Raw genomic sequence first — 27,930 nt, 5'->3', positions numbered from 1 at the left:
ATATCCTTCGATTCCTTTCTCCCTCATGCGCTTATCTAGCTTCACCTTCAATGCACCTATGCTGTTCGCCTCAACCATTCCCTGTGGTAGTGAGTTCCACATTCTCACCACTCTCTGGGTTAAGACGTTTCTCCTGAATTCCCTGTTGGATTTATTAGTGACTATCTTATATTGATGGTCCCTAGTTCTGGTCTTGCCTGCAAGTGGAAACATCTTCTCTACGTCTACCCTATCAAACCCTTTCATAATCACGAAGACCGCTATCAGGTCACCCCTCAGTCTTCTCTTTTCTAGTAAAGTTGTCTCTCTCCGAGTCTATGGGCTGGATTTTGATACTGGAGGCGTGTAGGAGGCGGGACTACAACTTTTGGGGTTGTAGTCCCGCCTCCATCGAGTTGTGGTCAACCCACGCGATTTTCACTTGATTGACCTTGTTGAGCTCGCCCAGCGGGCTCAGCAGGCCAATTAAGGGCCACCCGGCAACAGGTGACGTCACAGATTGACATTTCATCTGTCAAGAGCTTTTGACAAATGAAATATCAGCCTTTGACAGCTCTTTGAAGCTGTCAAACACTGACAATCTGCACTTCAAGTTAATTCCTTCCTCTCAGACTGATTTAGAGATCTCTCCAGAACAGAAAGCTGAAACTTTTGACAGCTCGCCGCCATTCTGCTTTCTGAGCCGGTGAGATGAGGGACTCAAGAGACCTTAAGGAAGGAAGGCTGTAAAGGTAAGTAAAACTTATTTAAACACTTTACACACACCAAACACACCTACCTCTGCACTCATGCACACATCACTCACCTGAACACTGACATCTCAACCCCTCCAACCCGACGGGCCACCTCGCTAACTTGGCGTGGTTTGGAGCCGTCAGGAATCCCACACTTCAGGAATAAAAATAGGGATTAGGCCAAAAACTGCCTGTTAACAGGCAGTTAATTGGCACTAATCCCCTTCCCGTCTCGGGGAGGCGGGTCCCAGCACAGGTCGGGTATCCGCCTCCTTTGAAACTGGCATGGAGGCGAGTTGGGGGCAGGATGGGTTCGTACCCCCCGATTTCGAGACTTTAACCCCCCCCCACCCCCCATGCCTCCAATCCCGTCTCCACGGCCCAATGAAAATCCTGCCCTCTATCTTTGTCTACGAAAAAGAGTGGCAGAAAAAGACCAGCTGGTCGATTGAGTCTATCCCATTCAGTCGTGTTAAGCAAATAAGCAACACAGCCACCCACTATGTCCCGCCTATTAAATTAAGAATTTATCTGGACAGCGACTCTTTTCTTTTAACGTTCATCATTGCGGGAGCTCCACGGGCCATCCTTAACTCAAGCAGGTTCCAAACCTAACTCTCTCTAATCCCTAGCAGTTCACCTTACTCCTCCTGCAGTTCCTTGCATTAAATTAAGCGACAGCTCAATTCCAAAAAGAGCCATCAGTCGGAAGCAGAACCGAACCAATTGCACAGGCTTGTTCAAGTTTTGAGTTGAGTGGCTTGGTTCCTCTCTCCAGCACTGCAACCTTGGGAGACAACTGACCAAATCATGCAACATTTTTGAGGCTGGAGGACATGGAATTTAACGGCATTTGGCTTTTTACAGGGAGAACCGCCGAGCCAAAACTAGACAAGATATTTCATTCTGGTGATACGACGTAAAATCAGCAGCACACTGAAGACACAGGGAGGCTCAGATGACCATCAACAGTGCAAAGGGTTTGGTGTCTTTCATTTTCCTGGAATGAGCTCAGACATGGAATACTAACAAGAGTACTTTATTCCAAGATCCTTCTCTTAGAACTTCCACCTGTCTCCGCAACTTGACGTGCTCTTCACAAAACTAGCGCCCCCCCGCACCTCCCACTGACTACACTGGCCTCACTCACTCATGGATTGAAAATTGGTCAACAGACAGGAAACAGAAAGTAGGAATAAATGGGTCTTTTTCGGGGGTGGCAGGCGGTGACTAGTGGGGTACCGCAGGGATCAGTGCTTGGGCCCCAGCTATTCACAATATATATCAATGATTTGGATCAGGGAACCAAATGTAATATTTCCAAGTCTGCTGACGACACAAAACGACACAAAACTAGGTGGGATTGTGAGTTGCGAGGAGGATGCAAAGAGGCTTCAAGGTGATTTAGACAAGTTGAGTGAGTGGGCAAATACATGGCAGGTGCAGTATAACAGTGGATAACTTCACATTTATCCACTTCGGTAGGAAAAACAGAAAGGCAGAGTATTATTTAAATAGTGATAGATTGGGAAATGCTGATGTACAGAGGGACCTGGGTGTCCTTGTACACCAGTCACTGAAAGCGAACATGCAGGTGCAGCAAGCAGTTAGGAGGGCAAATGGTATGTTGGCCTTCATTGCAAAAGGATTTGAGTACAGTTATACAGGGCCTTGGTGAGACCACACCTGGAGTAGTGTGTGCAGTTTTGGTCTCCTTACCTAAGAAAGGATATACTTGCCATAGAGGGAGTGCAGCGAAGGTTCACCAGACTGATTCCTGGGATGGCAGGACTGTCGTATGAGGAGAGATTGGGTCGACTAGGCCTGTATTCACTAGAGTTTAGAAGAATGAGAGGGAATCTCATTAAAACGTATAATATTCTGACAGGGCTAGACAGACTGGATGCAGGGAGAATGTTTCCCCTGGCTGGGGGGTCTAGAACGAGGGGTCACAGTCTCAGGATACGGGGTAGGACATTTAGGACTGAGATGAAGAGAAATTTCTTCACTCAGAGGTGAACCTGTGGAATTCTCTACCATAGAAGGCTGTGGAGGCCAAGTCACTGAATATATTTAAGAAGGAGATAGACAGATTTCTAGACACAAAAGGCATCAAGGGGCACGGGGAGAGAGCGGGAATATGGTATTGAGATAGATGATCAGCCATGATCATATTGAATGGCGGAGCAGGTTCGAAGGGCCGAATGGCCTACTCCTGCTCCTATTTTTCTATTTAGATTCAGCACTCCCCTCCTCGATGGGTGGACAAAGTCACTTCAAAGTGAAGATAACCATGACATGAGTAATGTCGGTGGGAGTCACTGTCTGCGATACTTGTGGGAGCAGCTTCCTCGATCGAACGGCGACACACGTTGATGGCCACATGCTGATGTCCTTCTGTTGACTGTTGCCGCACAACAATGCTTCTCTCCAGCTGTCGACGCGCTTGGTTTTGAAGTGTCTGGCTTGATGAGATTTCTAGACTTTTAGACACGATCTTCACCTAAATTGATCCTCAATTTTAGCACATTTTCCATCCAGAACATTATACAGAATCGGCACAACTTTTACATCACAGCTAGCTAACCACCCAGAACATTACTCACATGCCAAGTGATGTCCATCACCTAGAAGGACAAGGGCAACAGGCACATGGGAACACCACCATGTCGCTCTCCAAGTCACACACCATCATCGTTGCTGGGTCAAAATCCTGGAACTCCCTCCCTAACAGCACTGTGGGAGTACCTTCACCACACAGACTGCAGCGGTTCAAGGCGGCGGCTCACCACCACCTTCTCAAGGGCAACTAGGGACGGGCAATAAATGCCGGCCTCGTCAGCGACGCCCACATCCCAGGAATAAATGGAAAGAAAATGTCCAAGATATCCCGACTCGGAGAGGGACAAGACTTACCCAGGACTCGCGCCTGCAGCGTCACTTTTACAGAGGCACTATAGTCGATCTCGTTGGTCATGACCATTTCCTCTCTGATGACCCCTTCCTTGTGGGCAATGTACTCGCACTTAACTCGGTGACCTGTAGGGGAGGGGAAACAAAAAGGCCATTACAGAACAGAAAGGTCAAACAAAGCCCGAGGGGACTTGGTTCCTCAGACACACTGCTGATTTCTCAACAACAACTTGCATTTATATAGCACCTTTCATGTAACAAGAGCGTCCCCGGGCGCTTCACTGGAGCAATTATCAAACAAAATTTGACCCGGAGCCACATAAAGAGATATTAGGGACAGGTGACCAACATCTTGGTCAAAGAGGACGGTTTTAAGGATTGACATAAAGGAGGAGAGAGGTAGAGGCAGAGGGAATTCCAGCGCTTGGGGCCTAGGCAGCTGCAGGCACGGCCGCCAATGGTGGAACCATGAAAATCAAGGATGAGCAAAAGGCTAAGAATTGGAGGAATGTAGGTATCTTGGAGGGTTGTAGGGCTGGAGGAGGTTACAGAGATAGGGAGGGGGCGAGGCCATGGAGGGTTTTGAACACAAGGATGTGAATTTTATAATTGAGGTGTTTCCAATATAAGTCAGCGAGCACAGGGGTGAACGGGACTTGGTGCGACATAGGATATGGGCAGCAGAGTTTCTCTCACACACACACACACACACACACGGCGGAACTGCTTGATTATTCTGTCAATCACCATGAATTACCGATGCGCTGAATTAAGTTACCATTTCCTGACTGATTCTGCATTCAATGAAGTGGTGTGACAGACAACGCTGCTGCCCAATGGGTAACCGCACCGTCCAATGTGGAACTGAGTCCTACAAACCAACGAGGCTCCAGGATCAATCTTAGGTCTGTGATGTTAGTTGATCTTGGTTGGGTGGAAGTAGCAACATCAATAATGGCCACCAGGTCTCCTAAAATGGGGGTGGAAATCAGCCATGGTTCCTGATCATTATTCACTGTAAGCTTGGCTCATTTGGTAGTCTTCCTGACTTAGGAGTCAGTGAACCTCAGCTTCAAACCGCACTCCAGAACTCGAGCGCCAAATCGAGGCCAACACTTCACGTGCAGTACTGATGGAATACTACCTTGCCTGAGGCACCGTCTTTTAACAACTTGCATTTATATAGCACCTTTAATGTAGTAAAACGTCCCAAGGAGCGATATCAAACAAAATTTGACATGAAGCCACGTAGGAGCTATTAGGAGAGAGAGATTTGTTTTAAGGAGCGTTTTAAAGGAGAGGGAACGAGGCAGAGGGGTTTAGGGAGGCTTAGAATTCCAGAGCTCAGGGCCCAGGCAGCTGAAGGCACAGCCACCAACGATGGGGCGATTGAAATCGGGGATGTGCAAAAGGCCAGAATTGGAGGGGCGCAGATATCTCGGAGGGTTGTAGGGCTGGAGGAGGTTACAGTGATAGGGGGGGGTGAGGCCGTGGAAGGGTTTGGAAACAAGGTTGAGAATTTAAAGATGTTAAACACCGAGGCCTTGTCTGCCTCAGTTCAGCTAGCTGTTAAGCATCCTGTACCACGAATTGAAGAAGAACAGCTCGGTCTTCTGGTGTCCTACCTAACATTTCTCCCTCAAGCAACATCACTAAAAAGAGGCTCACTGATTGCTCATTGCGCACTGCGGGCGAGTGCGGAGCAAAAAAAAAAAAAATGGCGGCTCCGTTCACCTACCCAAATTATTTGCTTTCTAAGTAACACTGTATGTGAAGCACTTTGTGATGTTTGAGAGATCTGGTAGGTCCTAACTAAATGGGGGGTTTCTTTCTTTCAACCATATCTGCTGGGGTAAGGGCAAGAACATCAGATGGGGGGCAGGAAAGATCGGACTCAGCTGCGATGCTTCCCGGCTGGCCCTGGCCTGCTCGACCAAGAAGAATGGGCGAAATGCTCTGGCGAGGCAGCTAGCTTCCCGTGGAACCGTAACCCACAGCATGAATCAGCACCCTCAGGCAGGGAAAACTCCATCACCTGCTGCTGCAATGCAGCATCGTCTCAGCTCATTCAAAGCTAGATTTATGTGGCATTAGTAATTCAACAGCACAATAAAACTCTCTCATCACCTTGATTATATAAGCTATGAAGAGAGACTGGACAAGCTGGGGTTGTTTTCCTTAGAGCAGGGAAGGCTGAGGGGGGACCTGATTGAGGTGTACAAAATTATAAGGGGCATAGATAGGGTAGATAGAAAGGAACTTTTCCCCTTAGTAGAGGGGTCAATAACTAGGGGGCATAGTTTCAAGGTAAAGGGCAGGAGGTTTAGAGGGGATTTGAGGAAAAAAAAATTCACCCAGAGGGTGGTTGGAATCTGGAACTCACTGCCTGAAAGGGTGGTAGAGGCAGGAACCCTCACAACATTCAAGAAGCATTTAGATGAGCACTTGAAACGCCATAGCATACAAGGCTATGGACCAAGTGCTGGAAAATGGGATTAGAATAGATAGGGCTTGATGGCCGGCGCGGACACGATGGGCCGAAGGGCCTCTTTCTGTGCTGTATAACTCTACGGCCTAGAAATTCAGTGGGCTGCGCCACCCGTTAGCGCCCAAAGAGGGCACTTAGTGGGTTTTACGCCACTGACCACGCCTCCCGCTAAATTTAGCGGGACGCTAATGGCGGTGCTAGCCGTTAGTGCTGCGCCGCTACCGATGACGTCATCAGTGTGCGCAGCGCCCCGCTACCGCCCCGATCACGAAATTTGTTAGCGCCCCCTGCTTTAACACCGGTCACAATTTGCGACCCATTCAGGGGGGCCTACCTGCGGCGGTAGAGGCACTGAGGTGCGGGGCGGCCTTCTTTTGCTGGCCGCCTGCCAGCACCTCTCCGCACCGCTGTCCCCGGCCTCCTGAGCACCCCCACCACGGAGTGCCGTCTGTGTCCCAAGAGCCCGGCACTTCTCCTCGGTGCCGGGTTCTTTTGCCGGCACTCCTCCTCGGTGCCGGGTTCTTTTGCCGGCACTCGCGCTCTTGAGCGCGCTGCAGCAGGCCCCTCCCCTTTATGAAGTTGCAGCGCCCCAAGAGGGATGCGGGGTGCCTCGAGTAGCGCCGCGCTTCCTTCTGGGGCGCGCAAACTGAATTTGTGGCGGGTGGCCGCGACTTCTTCCGGGGCACTACTTCCGGCGCCCGGGAATTTCTAGGCCTATGACTCTATATTACCCCAATATGCTCTTGTTTTTTTGCAGCCAACAGCAGAGTTAAATTATTTCCGTCACTTTACCATAATTGCTGCGCACAGTAGCCTAGTGGTCATCATACTGGTGCAGGGCAAAAGGGGATGGTAATGGAATGGGACAAGTAAAGAAACAAGAGATGGGTCTGGAGGAGCTGTAAATGGGAACGACAGAATCAATACCAGCGGCCGCTGTCCGAAAAAATGCGGGCAGCGGTTATGATCTGAAATTGAAGAAATCCAATAGGGAATTCAGAAGAAACTTCTTTACCCAGAGAGTGGTGAGAATGTGGAACTCGCTACCACAGGGAGTGGTTGAAGCAAATCGTATAGATGCGTTTACGGGGAGGCTGGACAAGCACATGAGACAGAAAGGGAATAGAGGGTTATGCTGATAGAGTTAGATGAGGAAGGAGACTCGAGTGGAGCAGACGTCGACGACGAAGTCCAACACCACCTTCAGTGTGCCAGTGCAGCCTTCGATCGCCTGAGGAAGTGTGTGTTTGAACACCAGGACCTCAAACCCGGCACTAAGCTCATGAAGGGATGTAACCTGTCACCCCTGATCCTCTAACTTTTACCGCTGCACAATCGAGAGCATCCTGACAAACTGTATCAGTGTGGTATGGCAGCTGTAGCTCCTATGACCGGAAAGCCCTGCAGCGGGTAGTCAAAACTGCCCAACGCATTACCAGCACCCGGCTACCGACCATAGATAACATCTACCAGAAACGCTGTTTACGGAGGTCACTGACCATCATCAAAGACCCTACCCACCCCAGCCACAGTTTGTTCGCCCCCCTGCCATCTGGGAGACGCTACAGATGCATTCGCACCCGAACGACCAGATTTAGGAACAGCTTCTTTCCCAGGGCTGTCATCCTACTGAACTCCACAAATAAACTCTAAAGCCTGCACATCTGCCAATGCACTTTATTATGGTTATGTTTATGTTTATGTATTACAAGCTAAATGAATGTTGAATGTTAAATGTCTTAATCAAAATGTACACTCTCGGGAGCTGCAAGCCTACATTTCGTTGTACTGCACTTGTGCACTAACAATGACAATAAAGTTGATTATTATGATCTACAAAGCAGCAGGGATACCCGCCCTGCTGTATGCCTCAGAGACATGGACCATGTACAGCAGGCACCTCAAAGCACTGGAGAAGTACCACCAACGCTGCCTCCGCAAGATCCTGCACATCCATTGGCAGGATAGGCGCACCAACGTCAGTGTTCTTGCTCAGGCCAACATCCCCAGCATCGAAGCTTTGACCACGCTCGATCAGCTCCGATGGACGGGTCACACTGTCCGCATGCCCGATACGAGGTTCCCAAAACAAGCGCTCTACTCGGAGCTCTGACATGGCAAGAGAGCCCCAGGTGGGCAGAGGAAACACTTCAAGGACACCCTCAAAGCCTCCTTGAAAAAGTGTAACATCCCCACCGACACCTAGGAATCCCTGGCCCAAGACTGCACAAAGTGAAGAAGCATCCGGGAAGGCGCCAAACACCTCGAGTCTCTTCGCTGGGAGCAAGCGGAAGCCAATCGCAGGCAGCGCAAGGAGCGCACGTCAACCCAAGCACCCCACCCACCCACCGCTTCAACCACCGTCTGCCCCACCTGTGACAGAGATTGTAGGTCCCGCATTGGACTCATCAGTCACCTGAGAACTCATTTTTAGCGTGGAAGCAAGTCATCCTTGGTTCCGAGGGACTGCCTAAGAAGGAGAAACACCGGCATGGACTGGTTGGGCCGAATGGCCTGTTTCTCCGCATTCTTCTTGGTCGAGCAGGACAGGGCCAGCCGGGTAGCATCGCAGCTGAGTCCAATCCTTCCTGCCCCCATCTGATGTTCTTGCCCTTACCTCTGCAGTCCAAAGATGTGCAGGTTAGGTTGATTTGGCTATGATAAATTGACCCTTAGTGTTAGGGGATTAAATACGTGGGGTTACAGGGATAGGGTGGGATGTGTGTCGGTGCAGGCTCGATGGGCCGCAATGGCCTCTATCTGCACTGTAGATTCTGTGTGATATGATTGAAAGAAAGAAACCCCCCATTTAGTTAGGACCTACCAGATCTCTCAAACTTCAAAGTGCTTCACATACAATGTTACTTAGAAAGCAAATCACTTGGGTAGGGGAACGCAGCTGCCATTTTGTTTTCGCTCAGCACTCGCCTGCAGTGCGCAATGAACAATCATTCTCCTATGTAATCCTATCAACTCGATGTTGAGTCCGCAAGGCTGTGCAGTGCCCAATAGAAAAGATGAGGTGCTGTTCCTCGAGCTTCTGTTGTAGTCATACCACCCCCTTTTGCCTCGCACCCTCATCCCTTTTGTCATTTAATCTCTCCTGCCTTCCACCCTATCACAGACCCTCCCCTTTTGTTCTTCCCTTCCCTCTTTCCCTGCCTCTGTACTTGCTGAAAACCTGTTGCATTAGAACTGGGAAAAAGTTAGAGATGTAAGGTCACTGACCTGAAACGTTAACTCTGTTTCTCTCTCCCCAGATGCTGCCTGGCCTGCTGCGTACTCGCAGCATTTTCTGTTTTTATTTCAGATTTCCAACATCCGCAGTATTTTGCTTTTGTATTTGTAATCCAGAGGCCTGGACTAATAGAGAGCGAGTTCAAATTTCACACTTCATCTACAGCCATCTTTTGTCTCTTTACCTGTCCTATTACTATCTTGTCTCGTCTTGAATACCTCTTTAATGTCTCCACACTTCCCTTTTGTTCTTTCATCCCCTCCCCCATTTCCCAACCCCCAAACTTGCCTTTTAATCGGTTTCATTTCCTGCCTTTTTTCTCAGTTCTGATGAAGGGTCATCGACCTGAAACGTTAACTCTGTTTCTCTCTCCACGGATGTTGCCTGGCCTGCTGAGTTTTTCCAGCGTTTTCTGTTATTGAGAATTTTAAATCCGTTTTTTAAAAAGCTGGTCTCAGTAAAAGTGACCAGTGAAGCTGTCGGATCGTCATAAAAACCCGACTGACCCACAAATGTCCTTTAGGGAAGGAAACCTGCCGTCCGTACCTGGTCTGAACTATATGCGACTCCAGTCCCACACCAACGTGGTTGAGTGACGTATCCTCGGACCTAGCAAATCACTCAGTTGTACAAAGCTGCTACATAGGATTACATAGAATATACGGCACAGAATCAGGCCATTCGGCCCATCCAGTCCATGCCGGCGTTTACGCTCCACTCGAGCCTCCTGCCGTCTTTCCTCACCTAACTCTATCCGCATAACCCTCTATTCCCTCCTCCCTCATATGCTTGTCCAGCCTCCCCTTAAATGCATCTATGCTGTTCGCCTCAACCACTCCCTGTGGTAGCGAGTTCCACATTCTCACCACTCTCTGGGTAAAGACGTTTCTTCTGAATTCCCTATTGGATTTCTTGGTGACTATCTTATATTGGTGGCCCCTAGTTTAGCTCTTCCCCACAAGTGGAAACATTCTCTCTGTATCCACTCTATCAAAACCTTTCATAATTGTAAAGACCTCCATTAGGTAAGCCCTCAGCCTTCTTTTTTCAAGCGAACAGCGACCCAGCCTGTTCATCCTTTCCTGATATGTCTACCCTCGCATTTCTGGTATCATCCTTGTAAATCTTCTCTGCACCCTCTCCAGTGCCTCTATATCCTTTTTATAATATGGTGACCAGAACTGTACGCAATACTCCAAGTGTGGTCTAACCAAGGTTCATTACAGGTTTAGCATAACTTCACTACTTTTCAATTCTATCCCTCTAGAAATAAACCCTAGTGCCTTGTTTGCTTTTTTTATGGCCTCGCTAACCTGTGTCGCTACTTTTAGTGATTTGTGTATTTGTACTCCGAGATCCCTTTGCTCCTCTGCCCCACCCAGACTCGCACCCTCCAGGTCATAAGTGACCTCCCTATTCTTCCCACCAAAATGTAAAACCTCACATTTATAGGTGTTAAATTTAATTTGCCAATTATATGCCCATTCTGCAAGTTTGTTAATATCCTCCTGTAATTTGTTGCAGTCCTCCTCAGTATTGACTATCCCCCCCAATTTGGTCTCATCCACAAATTTAGAAATTGTGTTTGATTCCAAAGTCTAAATCATTAATGTAAATTGTGAACTGCAGTGGTCCCAGCACTGATCCTTGTGGAACAACACTACCCACCTTCTGCCACTGTGAGTAGCTGCCCTTTACCCCCACTCTCTGCTTTCTGTCTTGAAGCCAGCTAGCTATCCATTCTGCTACTTAGAAACATAGAAAAATTGGAGCAGGAGTAGGCCATTCGGCCCTTCGAGCCTGCTCCACCATTCAATATGATCAGGGCTGATCCTCTATCTCAATACCATATTCTCTCCCCATACCCCTTGATGCCTTTTGCGACGAGAAGTCTATCTATCTCCTTCTTAAATATATTCAGTGACGGCCTCCACAGCCTTCTGTGGTAGAGAATTCCACAGGTTCTGTTGTGTATGTACCTTTAAGAGAGAACTGATTTTATACTGCAGTACCGGCAGTGACCACATCTGTATATAAAGCCATAGCAGGCTTCTGTACTTCAGTTTAAGCTTACCCTCTGTTCAGTAAATACCTGTTATTATTGTTCTCCTGCAGTCCGTGTATTATTGATACTCGGACACTACACTGGCGACGAGCAGGTTCGAACTCACCTGCAGTACTGCATCACCTCACGGGGATCTTTCCCTGAAAAGGAGCTTCTTGGAGGTCGAAGTCAGAGCAACGGGCGTCGACCGCGGGCAACCGCCCAGGGATCCATCGGAGTTCGGAGAATTGCAGGGGAGGCTGTGGAGAGCTGGGCTTGGCTCCCCAATCAAGGTGTTCCAGCAAATCGTGCTGGTAGCAGGTAGTGCGCTGACCCTTCCGGACTGCGGCGGGCTCGAGCTCGATCGAGCGGCTCTGCAAAGGGGCCGTGCAGCGTCGTCGGGAGGAAAAGAAAGAGAGGGGGCGCGGTCGGTGCTCAAGAACCGGGCAGCGTAGAGAAAATAAAACGAGGGGAAGGAAAAGTGAGACGCGCCGAAGACGCGGGTCGCTGCCATTACCCTGTAGAACGCTAGGAGCAGCGTGGCAGCAAGGGGAAGAAGGAAAAGCGCGGGAGGCGCCATTTTATTCCATTGGGGAAGAAGGAAAAGCGCGGGAGGCGCCATTTTAATCCATTGGGGAAGAAGAAAAAGCGCGGGAGGCTCCATTTTAAACCACCCAAGATGGCGAACAGTGGCAGTATCACTGCTTTCGACAAAGAGGTAGAAGACTGGACCACGTATGTGAAAAGAATTGAAGTGTACTGCAAGGCAAATGAGGTGGCCGATGGAAAGAAGGCGTCAGTATTATTAAATTTGATGGGCGCGAGAACGTACGGCCTATTGCGGAATTACCCCAGCTAAACCAATGGAGAAAAGTTTTGAAGAGATTGTTAATATCTTACAGGAACACCTAAACCCTACACCGCTGCTGATAGCAGAAAGATTCAAGTTCCATAAAAGAAACCAGCACAAGGATGAGAGCAATGCTGACTATCTTACGGAACTACACAAGTTATCGAAGCACTGCCAGTTCGGAGCAGGACTGGCAGACACCTTAAGGGATAAGTTTGTCTGCGGGCTCCAGAGTGAAGGAACCCAGAAACGACTACTTTCGGAAAAGGACCTGACGCTAGAACAGGCTTTCAGCGTGGCAGTATCCTACGAAGCAGCAGCACGGGGAGCTGCGGAAATACAACAGAAACCACAAGAATACAGCGCTAACAAAATGGCATATGGAGCAGAAAAATGCTATCGCTGCAGCAGAACAACCCATGAGCAGAAGGACTGCTGGTTTAATGACAAAGTATGCAGGCAATGTGGGAAAATGGGACACGTAGCAAGAGTCTGCAGGTCGGGAAAGAAAACCAACACTAAAAGAACTACTAAGGAAAAGTACAAGTAAGTAAAAAAAATGACAGACAGTAGTTCGGAAGATCAGGAGAGTGATAATGACTCCGGGAGCAAGAGACTAAGTTGTCTAAAGTTACACAACGTGATCGCAAAGGAGGATCACCGAACCATTTGGGTCACCCTCATGATAGCAGGGTCCCAAGTAAAGATGGAATTGGATACAGGATCAGCCCTAACTGTCATGAATCGACGAGACTATGAGCGGCTATTCTCACACATACCCTTGAAGGACACGTCCATTGTATTGAAGACATACACGGGGCAAAAAGTCTACCCCAGAGGAAAAATAAGGGTGCCAGTTAAATACAACAGCAAGGAAACACAGAAACTGTATCTATATACACTACAAGATGGAGGACCACCATTACTGGGATGTGGATGGATCCGAAAAATACAATTGGATTGGCATTCCATTCAGGCGCTAACTGTGACTGACAAAAAAGATGATGACGTCACACCTGGACGACCGTCAAAAATTCTAAATGACGCGAAAGAGGTGTTCCAACAAGGACTTGGGGCTCTAAAAGGAGTAACAGCAACGATAAAAACCCGAAGATAACGCAACTCCAAAATTTTTTAAGGCCAGACCGGTACCATACGCGATCCGCCCAGCCGTTGAAGCAGAACTGGAGAGTCTGGAGCGTTCGGGTGTGCTGTCCAAGGTGGACTGGAGCGAGTGGGCCACACCCATTGTTCCTGTAATGAAGAAATCATTGAGCAGCACGCCTGGGGAGCCGAAGGTGGTTCGCATCTGTGGGGACTTCAAGGTAACTGTGAACCCAGTCCTGCACGCAGTACAATATCCACTTCCACGGATAGAAGATATTTTCGCCTCACTATCTGGAGGAAAACGCTTTACGAAGATGGATCTGGCCCAAGCGTATCTACAAATGGAGGTGGAAGAAGCATCTAGAAAATACCTCACGATAAACACTCACAAAGGCCTTTACCAGTACAAACGACTGGTATTCGGGGTAGCATCAGCCCCGGCTATTTGGCAGAGGGCGATGGAACAAGTCCTGCAAGGTATCCCGGGGACCCAGTGTTATTTGGACGACATCCTGGTTACGGGCGAAAATGACAGTGAACACCTTGCCAGCCTGGAGCAGGTGCTCACTAGATTACAAGAATATGGGCTACGAGCCAACCGCCCCAAATGCGAGTTCTTCAGGAGACAATTCTCGTATTGTGGCCACATGATTGATGAGGATGGGTTGCATAAGTCCCCAGACAAGATTGAGGCTGTAGTCAAGGCTCCAGCACCGGAAAATGTGTCGCAACTGAGGTCGTTTCTCGGGCTGGTGAACTACTACCATAAGTTCTTGCCGAATTTATCTACAATTCTGCACCCACTGAACGCCCTGCTGCAAACTGGAGTAACATGGAAATGGAGTGATGAGCGTAAGCGTGCCTTTCAGAAATGTAAATGCCTAATCACTTCAAAAGAAGTATTGGCCCACTACAATCCAACACTACCGATTCGGTTGGCATGTGATGCGTCTCCCTACGGCATTGGAGCGGTGCTGTCACACAAATTCCTTGACGGTTCAGAGAGGCCAATAGCCTTTGTGTCGCGCTCGTTAACCTCAGCCGAGCGTAACTACGCCCAGATTGACAGGGAGGCCCTCAGCCTGGTGTGGGGGGTGAAGACGTTCAATCACTATCTGCACGGGCAGAAATTCACCCTACTGACTGATCATCAGCCCCTGGTCTCCATTTTTAACCCAAAGAAGGGCGTTACGGTGATGACGGCGCAACGGCTGCAAAGATGGTCACTTTTTCTAGGGGCACATCAGTACGACATAGAGTACAAGGGTACGAAACAGCATGGAAACGCTGATGGGCTGTCGCGCCTACCGTTGCCTACGGTGGAGGAAGCACCTGCAGTGGACCCTGTTGAGATATTCCATTCGACCATAGTCGAATGTCTACCTGTTACAAACTCAAGTATAGAGAAGGAAACCCGAAATGACCCGACACTCTCTCGGGTCTATGATTTGACGGTGAAGGGATGGCCAGCACATGGCGACTCACTGTTGCCAGCATTCTCGCCAAGGAGAGAACAGCTGTCAGTGTGCCGGGGGACCTTGATGTGTGGATCCCGAGTGGTGATTCCACCCAAGTTGAGAGATAGAGTGCTCAATGAGCTTCATGAGGGTCATCTGGGAGGGGTAAAAATGAAGAGCCTAGCCAGGGCGTTTGTGTGGTGGCCAGGAATCGATAAAGACATCAAGGATATGACCAAGAGATGCACAGGATGCCAGAAGGTCCAAAACGCTCCACCACAGGCCCCGCTACACCCATGGGAGTGGCCCTCATCTCCATGGCAACGGATACACATTGATTATGCTGGTCCATTTATGGACTCAATGTTTTTAATCGCCGTGGATGCCCATTCGAAATGGCCAGAGGTCATCAAAATGTCCTCCACCACCACGGAGAAAACTATTGCAGTCCTGCGGATCATCTTCGCCAGGAATGGCTTGCCAGAACAGATTTGTTCCGACAATGGACCACAGTTTGTGTCCGAGGATTTCCGGAGGTTTCTGAGGAATAATGGGGTGAAACATTACACATCTGCCCCATATCATCCAGCCACAAATGGATTGGCTGAGAGGTTTGTTCAGACCTTTAAAAAGGCAATAAAGGCGATGTATAACGACGACATACCACTACAACACAAGGTGGATAATTTCTTGTTTGCTTACCGGAATGCGACACATGCAGTCACCAACCAAGCTCCAGCCATAATGTTCTTCAACCGAAGGCTAAGATGTCGCCTGGATTTGCTCAAACCAAACATAAGACGAGATGTTGAGGATAAGCAATTCCAACACATCAATGAGAAGCCAACCAGGAGCTTCAAGATAGGGCAACCAGTCTTGGCCCGCGACTACCGAACAGAAAAATGGCAGCCAGGAACGATATGCACACAGCAGGGACCACTAATGTACACAGTGGACGTTGGAGAGAGCATCGTGAGACGCCATGCTGACCAGATTCTAGAGTCACAGGAACAAGCCAAACCCATACCACGAGCATGTGCACCTGGTAATGAACCCGAAGTACAGATTGCGTCTACCTCAGAATCAGTGGTATTGGAAGCTGACGAACCAACCAATGACAATGAGCCAGAATCGACTCCGCCGCAAGAACAGGATACTCGAGAAAGGCGCTATCCAGTCAGGATCAGGAAGCCTCCTCAAAGACTGAACTTATAAATGATTATTTCAGTTGATGTATATAGTACAGAGAAAATTGTAATTGTAATTAGTTATTATTTAGTTGTTAAATGAATGTTATGTACTGTTTATCTAAAAGGGGAGGAATTGTTGTTTATGTACCTTTAAGAGAGAACTGATTTTATACTGCAGTACCAGCAGTGACCACACCTGTATATAAAGCCATACCAGGCTTCTGTAGTTCAGTTTAAGCTCACCCTCTGTTCAGTAAATACCTGTTATTATTGTTCTCCTGCAGTCCATGTATTATTGATACTCGGACACTACAGGTTCACCACCCTCTGAGTGAAGAAATTTCTCCTCACAATATATATTAATGATCTAGACAAGGGAACTAGATGTAATATCTCCAAATTTGCAGACGACACAAAGCTGGGTGGGCGTGTGTGCTGTGAGGAGGAGGCCGAGAAACTCCAGGATGATTTGGACAGGTTGGGTGATTGGGCAAAAGCATGGCAGATGCAATATAACGTGGATAAATGTGAGGTTATCCACTTTGGTGGCAAAAACAGGAAGGCAGATTATTATCTGAATGGCAATAGATTGGGAGAAGGGGAAGTGCAACGAGACCTGGGTGTCCTTGTGCACCAGTCGCTGAAGGTAAGCATGCAGGAGCAGCAGGCGGTTAAGAAGGCAAATGGTATGTTGGCCTTCGTAACGAGGGGGTTTGAGTACAGGAACAAGGATGTCTTGCTGCAGTTATACAGGGCCTTGGTGAGACCACATCTTGAGTATTGTGTGCAGTTTTGGTTGCCTTATCTGAGGAAGGATGTTCTTGCCATGGAGGGAGTGCAGCGAAGATTCACCAGACTGATACCTGGGATGGCAGGAATGACATATGAGGAGAGATTGGGTCGATTGGACTTGTACTTGCTGGAGTTTAGAAGAATGAGAGGGGATCTCATTGAAACTTTTAAAATTCTGACAGGACTGGACAGACTAGATGCAGGAAGGATGTTCCCGATGGTCGGTGAGTCCAGAACCAGGGGTCACAGTCTAAGGATAAGGGGTAGGCCATTTAGGACAGAAATGAGGAGGAATTTCTTCACCCAGAGAGTGGTGAACCTGTGGAATTCTCTACCACAGAAGGCAGTAGAGGCCAATACATTAAATATATTCAAGAAGGAGTTGGATATATTTCTTAAGGCTAAAGGGATCAAGGGGTATGGGGAGAAAGCAGGGACCGGGTACTGAATTTGGATGATCAGCCATGATCGCATTGAATGGCGGAGCAGGCTCAAGGGGCCGAATGGTCTACTCCTATCTTCTATGTTTCTATGTTTCCTCATCTCAGTCCTAAATGTCCTACCCTGTATCCTGAGACTGTGAACACTCACTCTAGACCCCCCAGCCAGGGGAAACATCCTCACTGCATCCAGTCTGTCTAGCCCTGTCAGAATGTTATATGTTTCAATGAGATTCCCACTTGTTCTTCTAAACTCTAGTGAATACAGGCCTAGTCGACCCAATCTCTCATACAACAGTCCTGCCATCCCAGGAATCAGTCTGGTGAACCTTCGCTACACTCCCTCTGTTAAGTCCGTGAATGATTGAGACACGGACCAGCAGGAGTGAAAACAAACAAGTCTTTACTGGTGGAAGTCAATAGCGAAACTAACAAACAGAGGCTTTCTAGCGCCTTTTATACAGGGGTGGTCACTGCCGGTACTGCAGTCTGAGACCAGTTCTTCTCTTAAAGGTACATACACAACAATTCCTCCCCTTTTAGATAAACAGTACATAACATTCATTTAACAACTGAATGATAACTAATTACAATCACAATCACGGTTGCTAGATACATTGGTTAAGTTTAAGCAATTATAAGTTCAGTCTTTGAGGAGGCTTCCTGATTCTGTCTGGATAACGCCTCTTTGGGGTATCAGGTTCTTCTGGCAATGTTGAGTCGAGATCAATGTCGTTGTTTGGTTCATCTGCTTCCAATATCACCGATTCTGCGGTAGCTGCAATTGGTACGTCGATTTCATTGCCAGGTGTATCAGATCGTGGTGTGGAGTTGACGTTTTCCATTGACTCTAGAATCTGGTCAGCATGGCGTCTTACAATGCTCTCTCCAACGTCCACGGTATACATGAGAGGTCCTTGCCGTGTACAAATCGTTCCTGGCTGCCATTTCTCAGTGCAGTAGTCCCGGGCCAAAACTGGTTGACCTATCTTAAAACTCCTGGTTGGCCTTGCATTCATATTCTGAAACTGCCTGTTCTCCACATCTCTTCGGACGTTTGGCTTAACCAAATCCAAGCGGCATCGTAGTCTTCGATTGAAGAACATCATGGCTGGGGTTTGGTTGGTAACCGCATGTGTCGCATTCCGGTAGGCAAACAAGAAGTTGTCCACCTTGTGTTGTAGGGGTATATCTTCATTACACATTGCCTTGATAGCCTTCTTGAATGTTTGGACAAACCTCTCGGCCAATCCATTAGTGGCTGGATGATATGGGGCAGATGTGTAATGCTTAACGCCATTGTTCTTTAAGAACCTCCGGAACTCTTCAGACACAAACTGTGGTCCATTGTCAGAGCAAATCTGTTCAGGCAGCCCATTCCTGGCGAATATGGTTCGCAAAACTGTGATAGTTTTTTCCATGGTGGTTGAGGACATTTTTATTACCTCTGGCCACTTTGAATGTGCATCCACCGCAATTAAAAACATCGAGTCCATGAAGGGACCAGCAAAATCAATGTGCACCCGTTGCCATGGAGATGAGGGCCACTCCCATGGATGCAGAGGGGCTTGTGGTGGGGCGTTTTGGACCTTCTGGCATCCTGCACAGCTCTTGGTCATCTCTTCGATTTCTCTATCGATTCCCGGCCACCACAGAAACGCTCTGGCTAAGTTCTTCATTTTTACCCCACCCAGATGACCCGCATGAAGCTCATTGAGCACTCTATCCGTCAACTTAGGTGGAATTACTACTCTGGATCCACACATCAAGGTTCCTCTGCACACTGACAGCTGTTCTCTTCTCGGCGAGAATGCTGGCAGTAGTGGTTTGCCATGTGCTGGCCATCCCTTCACCGTTAAATCATAGACCCGTGATAGTGTCGGGTCATTCCGTGTTTCCTTTTCTATGTTTGCATTCGTCACAGGGAGACATTCGACTATGGTCGAGTGGAATAACTCCATTGGATCCACTGCAAGGTCTTCTTCTTCCACCGTCGGCAACGGTAGGCGTGACAATCCATCAGCATTTCCATGCTGTTTAGTTCCTTTGTACTCGATGTCATATTGGTGTGCCCCTAGGAAAAGGGACCATCTCTGCAGCCGTTGTGCCGTCATTATCGGTACGCCCTTCTGAGGGTTGAAAATGGAGACAAGAGGTTGATGATCGGTTAGTAGAGTAAATTTTTGACCGTGCAGATAGTGATTGAACTTCTTCACCCCCCACACCAGGCTGAGGGCCTCTCTGTCAATCTGGGCGTAGTTACGCTCGACAGCAGTTAACGAGCGTGACGCAAAAGCTATCGGCCTCTCTAAACCATCAAGGAATTTCTGACAGTACCGCCCCAATGCCGTAGGGAGACGCATCACACGCCAGCCTGATTGGCAGTGCTGGGTTGTAGTGAGCCAATACTTCCCTTGAAGTGATTAAGTCCTTACTCTACTGAAAAGCACGCTTACAATCATCGCTCCATTTCCATGCTACCCCCGTTCATAGCAGGGCGTTCAGTGGGTGCAAAATTGTCGACAAATTCGGCAAAAACTTATGGTAGTAATTCACCAACCCGAGGAATGACCTCAGTTGCGACACATTTTCAGGCGCTGGGGCCTTAACAACCGCTTCAATTTTGTCAGGGGACTTATGTAACCCCTCTTCATCAATCACGTGGCCACAATACGATATCTGTTTCTTAAAAAATTCGCACTTGGGGCGGTTGGCTCGCAGCCCATGTTCCCGTAGTCTAGTGAGCACCTGTTCTAGGTTGTTAAGGTGTTCACTGTCATCTTCACCTGTTACAAGGATGTCGTCCAAGTAACACTGAGTCCCCGGAATCCCTTGCAGGACTTGTTCCATCGCTCTTTGCCATATCGCCGGAGCCGATGCTACTCCGAATACCAATCGATGATACTGGTAAAGACCTTTGTGAGTGTTTATCGTGAGATACTTCCTAGAGGACTCTTCAACCTCCATCTGCAAATATGCTTGTGCTAGGTCAATTTTTGTAAAACGCTTCCCTCCAGACAGTGAGGCGAAGATGTCTTCTATCCTTGGAAGAGGATATTGTACTGTGTGAAGGACAGGGTTCACCGTCACCTTGAAATCCCCACAGATGCGAATCTTCCTTGGCTCTCCGGGCTTATTGCTTAACGTTTTCTTCATGACAGGAACGATGGGTGTCGCCCACTCGCTCCAGTCGACCTTAGACAACACGCCCGCCTTCTCCAGATTCTCCAGCTCTGCCTCGACGGCTGGGCGAATTGCATATGGTACCGGTCTTGCTTTGAAAAACTTGGGAACTGCATTCTCTTCTATTTTTATCGAGGCGGTTACGCCTTTAAGCGTGCCCAGTTCTTGTTGAAATACCTCTTTGGCGTTAGCTAAGATTGTTGACAATCGTCCAGGAGTGACGTCTTCATCTTTTTTACCGTCCACCGTCATTGCATGAATGGAATGCCAATCTAAGTTTATCTTCCTGATCCATTCCCGTCCCAATAACGGTGGTCCACCATTTGGCAGTATGCAGAGATACAATTTCCGTATTTTCTTGCCATTGTATTCGACAGGCACCCTTATTTTTCCTCTGGGGTATACTTTTTGTCCCGTATACGTCGTCAAGACGATGGATGTCTCTCTCAAGGGTATGTGTGAAAATAGCCGCTCGTAGTCTCGTCGATTCATGACTGTTAGCGCTGATCCTGTATCCAATTCCATTTTAACTTGGGACCCTGCTATCTTGAGGGTGGCCCAAATGGTTCGGTGATCCTCTTTTGCGATTACATTGTGTAGTTTGAGACAGCTTAGTCTCCTGTTTCCGAATTCACTATCACTCATCTGATCTTCGGAACTACTGTCCGTCATCTTTTGTACTTTCTTGTACGGTTCCTTAGTAGCCTTTTGGTTGTCGCTGGTCTTCTTCCCAGACCTGCAAACTCGTGCAATGTGTCCAATCTTCCCGCATTGTCTGCATATTTTGTCTTTGGACCAGCAGTCCTTCTGGTCATGGTTAGTTCTGCCGCAGCGATAACATTTTGCAAATCCCCGTGTCATTTCGTGGGTGCCGTATTCCTGTGGTTTTTGTTGAATTTCTGCAGCTCCCCTGGCTGCTGCTTCATACGATACTGCCACGCTGAAAGCCTTATCTAGCGTCAGCTCTTTTTCTGAGAGTAACTTCTTCTGTGTTCCTTCACTCAGGAGTCCACAGACAAATTTGTCCCATAGGGTATCTGCCAGTCCTGCTCCGAACTGGCAGTGCTTTGATAGCTTGCGTAGTTCCGTAAGATACTCAGCATTGCTCTCATCTTTGTGCTGAGTTCTCCTGTGGAATTTAAATCTTTCTGTTATCAACAGCGGTGCAGGGTTTAAGTGTTCCTGTACGACAGCAACAATTTCGTTAAAACTCTTCGCCTTCGGTTTGGCTGGAGTAATCAGGTCCCGCAATAGGCCGTACGTTCTAGCGCCCATTAAGTTTAGCAATATCGATGCCTTTTTCCCCTCCGCTATTTCGTTTGCCTCGAAATATACCTCGACTCTTTCCACATACGTGGTCCAGTCCTCTAATGTATTATCAAAAGCAGTGATACAGCCAGTCTTCGGCATCTTGCAAATCTAAAATGGCGCCTCCCGCGCTTTGCCTTCTTCCCCGATTTAACAAAATGGCGCCTCCCGCGCTTTGCCTTCTTCCCCGCTGTTGTTAGCACTGCTTTCCACGGTTTCTTGCGCGTTAAATATTGATTCTTTTTCTTTTATTATTCTCCCGTCATGGAGCGGACCCTCTGGGACACTTCCCTCCCTCTTCTTAGGTCCGAACGCTGCCCGGCTTCGAAGCACCGGCCGCGCCCTGTGTGCTCTACCCTCTCTCTCTCTCTTTGCTTCCCGACTCGCTGCCCGGCCCCGTTGAAAAGCCACCCGATCGAGCTTCAGCCCGCCGCAGCCCAGGAAGGATCAGAGCACTACCTGCCACCAGCCCGATTAGCTGGGAAACCACAGACCGAGGGACCCAGCCTGGCTCTAAACAGTCTCTCCTGCAAGTTATCAAACCGATGATTGACGGTCGACGCCCATTTCCCGAGTTTCTTTGGACTCTATTTTGTTTTTTCTTTCTTCTGGCTCCGACCTTCAACAACGTCGTCTGAGGTGCTGCCGAGTTGCAGGTAAGTTCGTTTCTTATTCGTCGCCAGTGTTAAGTCCGTGAATGATTGAGACACGGACCAGCAGGAGTGAAAACAAACAAGTCTTTACTGGTGGAAGTCAATAGCGAAACTAACAAACAGAGGCTCTCTAGCGCCTTTTATACAGGGGTGGTCACTGCCAGTACTGCAGTCTGAGACCAGTTATTCTCTTAAAGGTACATACACAACACCCTCTATGGCAAGTATATCCTTTCTTAGGTAAGGAGACCAAAACTGCACACAGCACTCCAGGTGTGGTCTCACCAAGGCCCTGTACAACTGCAGTAAGACATCCTTGCTCCAGTACTGAAATCCTCTTGCAATGAAGGCCAACATACCCTTTGCCTTCCTAACTGCTTGCTGCACCTGGTGTACAAGGACAACCAGGTCCCTTTGTAAATCAACATTTCCCAATCTATCACCATTTAAATAACACTCTACCTTTCTGTTTTTCCTACCGAAGTGGATAACTTCACATTTATCCACGTTATACTGCATCTGCCACGTATTTGCCCACTCACTCAACTTGTCTAAATCACCTTGAAGTCTCTTTGCACCCTCCTCACAACCCCACCTAGTTTCATGTCGTCAGCAAACTTGGAAATTTTACATTTGGTTCCCTCATTGATATATATTGTGAATAGCTGGGGCCCAAGCACTGATCCCTGCGGTACCCCACTAGTCTCTGCCTGCCACCCTGAAAAAGACCCATTTATTCCTACTCTCTGCTTCCTGTCTGTTAACCAATTTTCAATCCATGCCAGTATATTACCCCCAATCCCATGTGCTTTAAATTTGCACACTAACCTCTTGTGGGATTTTATTAAAGGCCTTCTGAAAATCCAAATACACCACATCCACTGGTTCTCTTATCTATTCTACCAGCTACATCCTCAAAAAACTCCAGTAGGTTTGTCAAACACGATTTCCCTTTCATAAATCCATGTTGAATTTGTCTAACCCCATTGATATTTTCTAAGTGTCCTGTTATCACATCCTTTATAATACTCTAGCATTTTCCCTACTACTGATGTAGTTTCCCGTTTTCACTCTCCCTCCTTTTTTAAATAGTGGGGTTACATTTGCCACCCTCCAATCTGCAGGAACTGTTCCATAATCTATAGAATTTTGGTAGATGACAACCAATGCATCCACTATTTCCATGGCTACCTCTTTTAGTACTCTGGGATGCAGATTATCAGGCCCTGGGGATTTATCAGCTTTCAGTCCCATTAATTTCTCCAGCACTATTTTTTTTACTAATACTAATTTCCTTTAATTCCTCCTTTTCACTAGACCCTTGGTTCCCTAGCATTTCTGGGAAGTTATTTGTGTCCTCTTCCGTGAAGACAGAACCAAAGTATTTGTTTAATTGCTCAGCCATTTCCTTGTTCCCCATTATAAATTCTCCCGTTTCTGACTGACATTTGTCTTCACTAATCTTTTCCATTTTACATACTTGTAAAAGCTTTTACAATCTGCTTTTATGTTCCTTGCAGGCTTACTCTCATACTCTATTTTTCTCTCTTAATCAATCTCTTGGTCCTTTTTTGCTGAACTCTAAACTGCTCCCAATCCTCAGGCTTACTACTTTTTCTGGCAACTTTATATCACTCCTCTTTGGATCTAATACTATCCTTAATTTATTTTGTTAGCCATGGTTGGGCTGCTTTTCCCTTTGTGCCAGAAAGGAATGTATAACTGTTGCAATTCATGCATTCGTTCCTTAAATGTTAGCCATTGCCTATCCACCGTCATGCCTTTTAATGAAGCTCCCCAATCTATCATAGCCAACTCACTCCTATACTATCGTAGTTTCCTTTGTTTAGATTTAGGACCCTAGTTTTGGATTGGACTTCTTCACTTTCCATCTTAATGAAGAATTCTATCATGTTATGGTCACTCTTCCCTAAAGGACCCTGCACAACAAGATTATTAATTAACCCCTTCTCATTGCACAATACCCAATCTAGGATAGCCTGTTCCCTAGTTGGCGCCTCAACGTACTGCTCTTAAAAAAATCTCGTACACACTCCAGGAATTCATCCTCCACAGTATTATTGCTAATTGCTTGTCCCAACTCCACATTCTCTGACCTTATTCATTAGTCTATTATGTGGTACCTAATCGAAGGCCTTTTGAAAATCTAGATAAATTAAATCTACTGCATTACCCTTACCTATTCTCTCTGTTACCTCTTCAAAAAATTCAATGAGGTTGGTCAAGCAAGACTTTCCTTTTTGAAATCCATGCTGACTGTTCATTATTATATTTACGACGGCGTACGCCATCATAGGCCCTGTAAAATCCGGGCCAGTGTTTGGTAATGATCTTCACATCTGGCGATTCGCCCTCGCGTCTCTATAGCTTAAGGGTGCGGAGATCAATTGTGATACGGTCAGCTTAACCGAGATCTGCCATCTCAGCACGGACCGGGGGACTGAACCTGGTACCTCTGCGGTCTGTACCTTCATGGAAATACTGGGCCGCAAATTATATCCTTCTCTAAATATGGTTTTGTTAAAACATCAGTGAACCGAGATTTAGTTGGAGCGAGACAAACATCTAATGTTCCCGAAAGTTAACTGTTCACCAGCATCTTCAGGAGAGGAGGGAAAACTGGAGGCAAATGGGGGATGGTTTGGAGGAACTTAAAAGGATTGTCAAATTCCCTGTTGACTTTCATGAAGGAAGATGGTGATTCTACGACGTGGGTTTTCAAACCAGGGACCCAGCGAATCCGTAAGCTCATCCGGTTTCAGTTTGCCTGCAACAACATCAACTTCCATTTATATAGCGCCTTTAACGTAGTAAACTGTCCCAAAGTGCTTCACAGGCGCGTTATCAGACAAAATCTGGTGCCGAGCCACACAAAGAGATATTCGGACAAGTGACCAAAAACTTGGTCAAAAAGGTAGGTTTTAAGGAGCTTCTTAAGGAGGAAAGAAAGGCGGAGAGGTTTAGGGAGGGAATTCCAGATCTTGGGGCCTCGGCAGCTGAAGGCACGGCCGCCAATGGTGGAGTGATTAAAATCGGGATTGTGCAAGAGGCCAAAATTGGCGGAGCGCAGAGATCGGAGGGTTGTAGGCAACGCTCCCTCTAATTTTATAGCAAAATACTGTGGATGCTGGAAATCCGAAGTAACAACAGAAAACGCTGGAAAAACTCAGCAGGTCAGGCAACATCCGTGGAGAGAAACAGAGTCAAGGTTTCAGGTCGAAGACCCTTCGTTCTGACTCTTTCTCTCCACGGATGTTGCCTGGCCTGCTGAGTTTTTCCAGCGTTTTCTGTTGTTATTTCCGTCTAATTTGGTTTTCGTACGCAGTCCCTTTAGATTTGCTGCACCGTATCTTCCAGCGACGACAGCTTGTGAGCGGCCTGCGCGGAACCTCACGATTGATGCACGCCCGCGCACCTTAGTGGGAACATTGGTTGTAGGGCTGGAGGTGGTTACAGAAATAAGGAAGGGGCGAGGCCACAGAGGGATTTGAAAACAAGGATGAGTGTTTTTAAAATCAAGGCGTTGCTTAACCGGGAACCAATGTAGGTCAGCGAGCACAGGGGTGATGGGCGAACGGGACTTTGTGCGAGTTAGGACACGAGCAGCAGAGGTTTGGATGAGCTTATGTTTATGGAGGGTGGAAGATGGGAGGCCGGCCAGGAGTACGTTGGAATAGTCAAGTCTAGAGGTAACAAAGGCATGGATGAGGGTTTCAGCAGCGGTTGAGCTGAGGCAGGTGCGGAGACGGGCGATGTGACGGATGTGGGAGGAGGCGGTCTTAGTGATGGCGCGGATATGTGGTCGGAAGCTCATCTCGGGATCAAATATGACACCAAGATTGCGAACAGTCTGGTTCAGCCTCAGACAGTTGCCAGGGAGAAGGATGGAGTCGGTGGCGAGGGAACGGAGTTTGCAGCTGAGACCGTAGCCATTGTCTAGTTGGACGAAATTTCTGCCTGTAATTGGATTTCTATATTTGTCGATAATTGGCGAGCTAATTGTATGTACTTCAGTGGCTGTTACATTAGTGAAGAACAGTCTCTTCAATGAAAGCACCACTTTTCTTCCGGGTAGCTGACATGCCTTGTTGAGAAGCTCCCTAACACAGAAAACTACCAAAGCCACTGTTTTATGAAAAGGTAAGGAATAATTAGCAAGCTCACAACATCTCACGCTCCATCCTCGGTCTAATTACTGTCAGCTGTGGCTCAGTGGGCAGCACCCTCGCCTGAGTCAGAAGGTTGTGGATTCAAGTCCCACTCCAGGGACTCGAGCACAAAAATCTAGGTTGACACTCCCAGTGCAGCGCTGAGGGAGTGCTGCACTGGCAGAGGTGCCGATTTCGGATGAGACGTTAAACCGAGGCCCCCCGTCTGCCCTCTCAGGTGGACGTAAAAGATCCCGTGGCACTATTTCGAAGAGGAGCAGGGGAGTTATCCCCGGTGTCTGGGCCAATATTTATCCCTCAACCAACATCACTAAAAAACAGAATATCTGGTCATTATCACATTGCTGTTTGTGGGAGCTTGCTGTGCACAAATTGGCTGCCTCGTTTCCCACATTACAAAAGTGACTACACTTCAAAAAAGTAGCTCATTGGCTGTATAGCGCTTTAGACGTCCGGTGGTCGTGAAAGGCGCTGTAGGAACGCAAGTCTTTTTTTTCTTTATTGCTGTTTGCGGAAGCTTGCTGTGCGCAATTTAGCTGCTGCGTTTCCTACATTACAACAGCGACTACGCTTCAGAAAGTACTTAATTGGCTGTAAAGCGCACATTGGGACATCCTGAGGTTGCGAAATGCGAAACAGAAATGAAAGAATTTCTTTCTTCTAATCCCACCCTGGCTGCAGAAGCACCTACCCTGTACTGCTAGCAGCAGCCTGCCTTCATGTTAATCATAGCTGGGCAATGGTAGACACAAAGTAAACACATCTAAAGTTACTCCTAATTGCCAGTACACTCTAAATGATCACTGCTTAATGGGAAAATAAAGTAGAGTTTGTTTGCCTGAGTGGTTCAGCAAATGTCCTTGAAGAACTAAATGGATAAAAACTAATATTGCGCTCTGTTGCTTAGCAACACCCTCTGTCCAAGAGGCTATTATTCTACTGCTTTGCAATGAATTCAGACACAATCATCCACTTTACCCACGAAAATCAGGCACTTCGCTCCCCAAGGGCTCAGAGTATTAGATTGTGGCTAAGAGGAGATTTGATAGAAGGGTTTAAAATCATTAAAACAGAGTAAATAAAGAGAAATTGTTTCCAATGACTGAAGGGCACAGATTTAAGGCAATCGGCAAAAGAACCAGAGGCGACATGAGGAAAAACTTTTTTATGCAGCGAGTGGTTAGGATTTGGAATGCGCTGCCAGAGAAAGTGGTGGATGCCGATTCAATAGCAGCCTTCAAAAGGAAATTAGATAAATACTTGGAGAAAAAATTGCAGGGATGTGCGGAAAGAGCAGGGGAGTCCTTAAAACCCACCTCTTTGACCAAGCTTTTGGTCATCTG

The 27,930-nt window shown here is 47.6% G+C and overlaps 1 protein-coding gene across 4 annotated transcripts in view; it reads right to left on the bottom strand.

Annotated features, from left to right (window-relative positions):
- Positions 1 to 27,930, bottom strand: part of adisspb (adipose secreted signaling protein b) — a 206,735-nt gene that overhangs the window by 60,592 nt on the left and 118,213 nt on the right. For 3 of the 4 annotated variants that reach the window (XM_085975660.1, XM_085975669.1, XM_085975665.1), the window contains one exon: positions 3,651 to 3,773. In XM_085975660.1, coding sequence (XP_085831786.1) covers positions 3,651 to 3,773 — 123 coding nt within the window. Of the gene's footprint in view, positions 1 to 2,473; positions 2,568 to 3,650; positions 3,774 to 27,930 lie in introns of all 4 variants that reach the window. The other variant, XM_085975663.1, reaches the window with a different exon arrangement.

This window comes from Somniosus microcephalus, chromosome 2 (assembly GCF_052327205.1).
Source record: "Somniosus microcephalus isolate GS21.2 chromosome 2, FLI_Smic_1.0, whole genome shotgun sequence".
Classification (NCBI taxonomy): Eukaryota; Metazoa; Chordata; class Chondrichthyes; order Squaliformes; family Somniosidae; genus Somniosus; species Somniosus microcephalus.
Note: the sequence above shows the minus strand (reverse complement) of the source record. Positions and strands in the feature narration are given on the sequence as shown.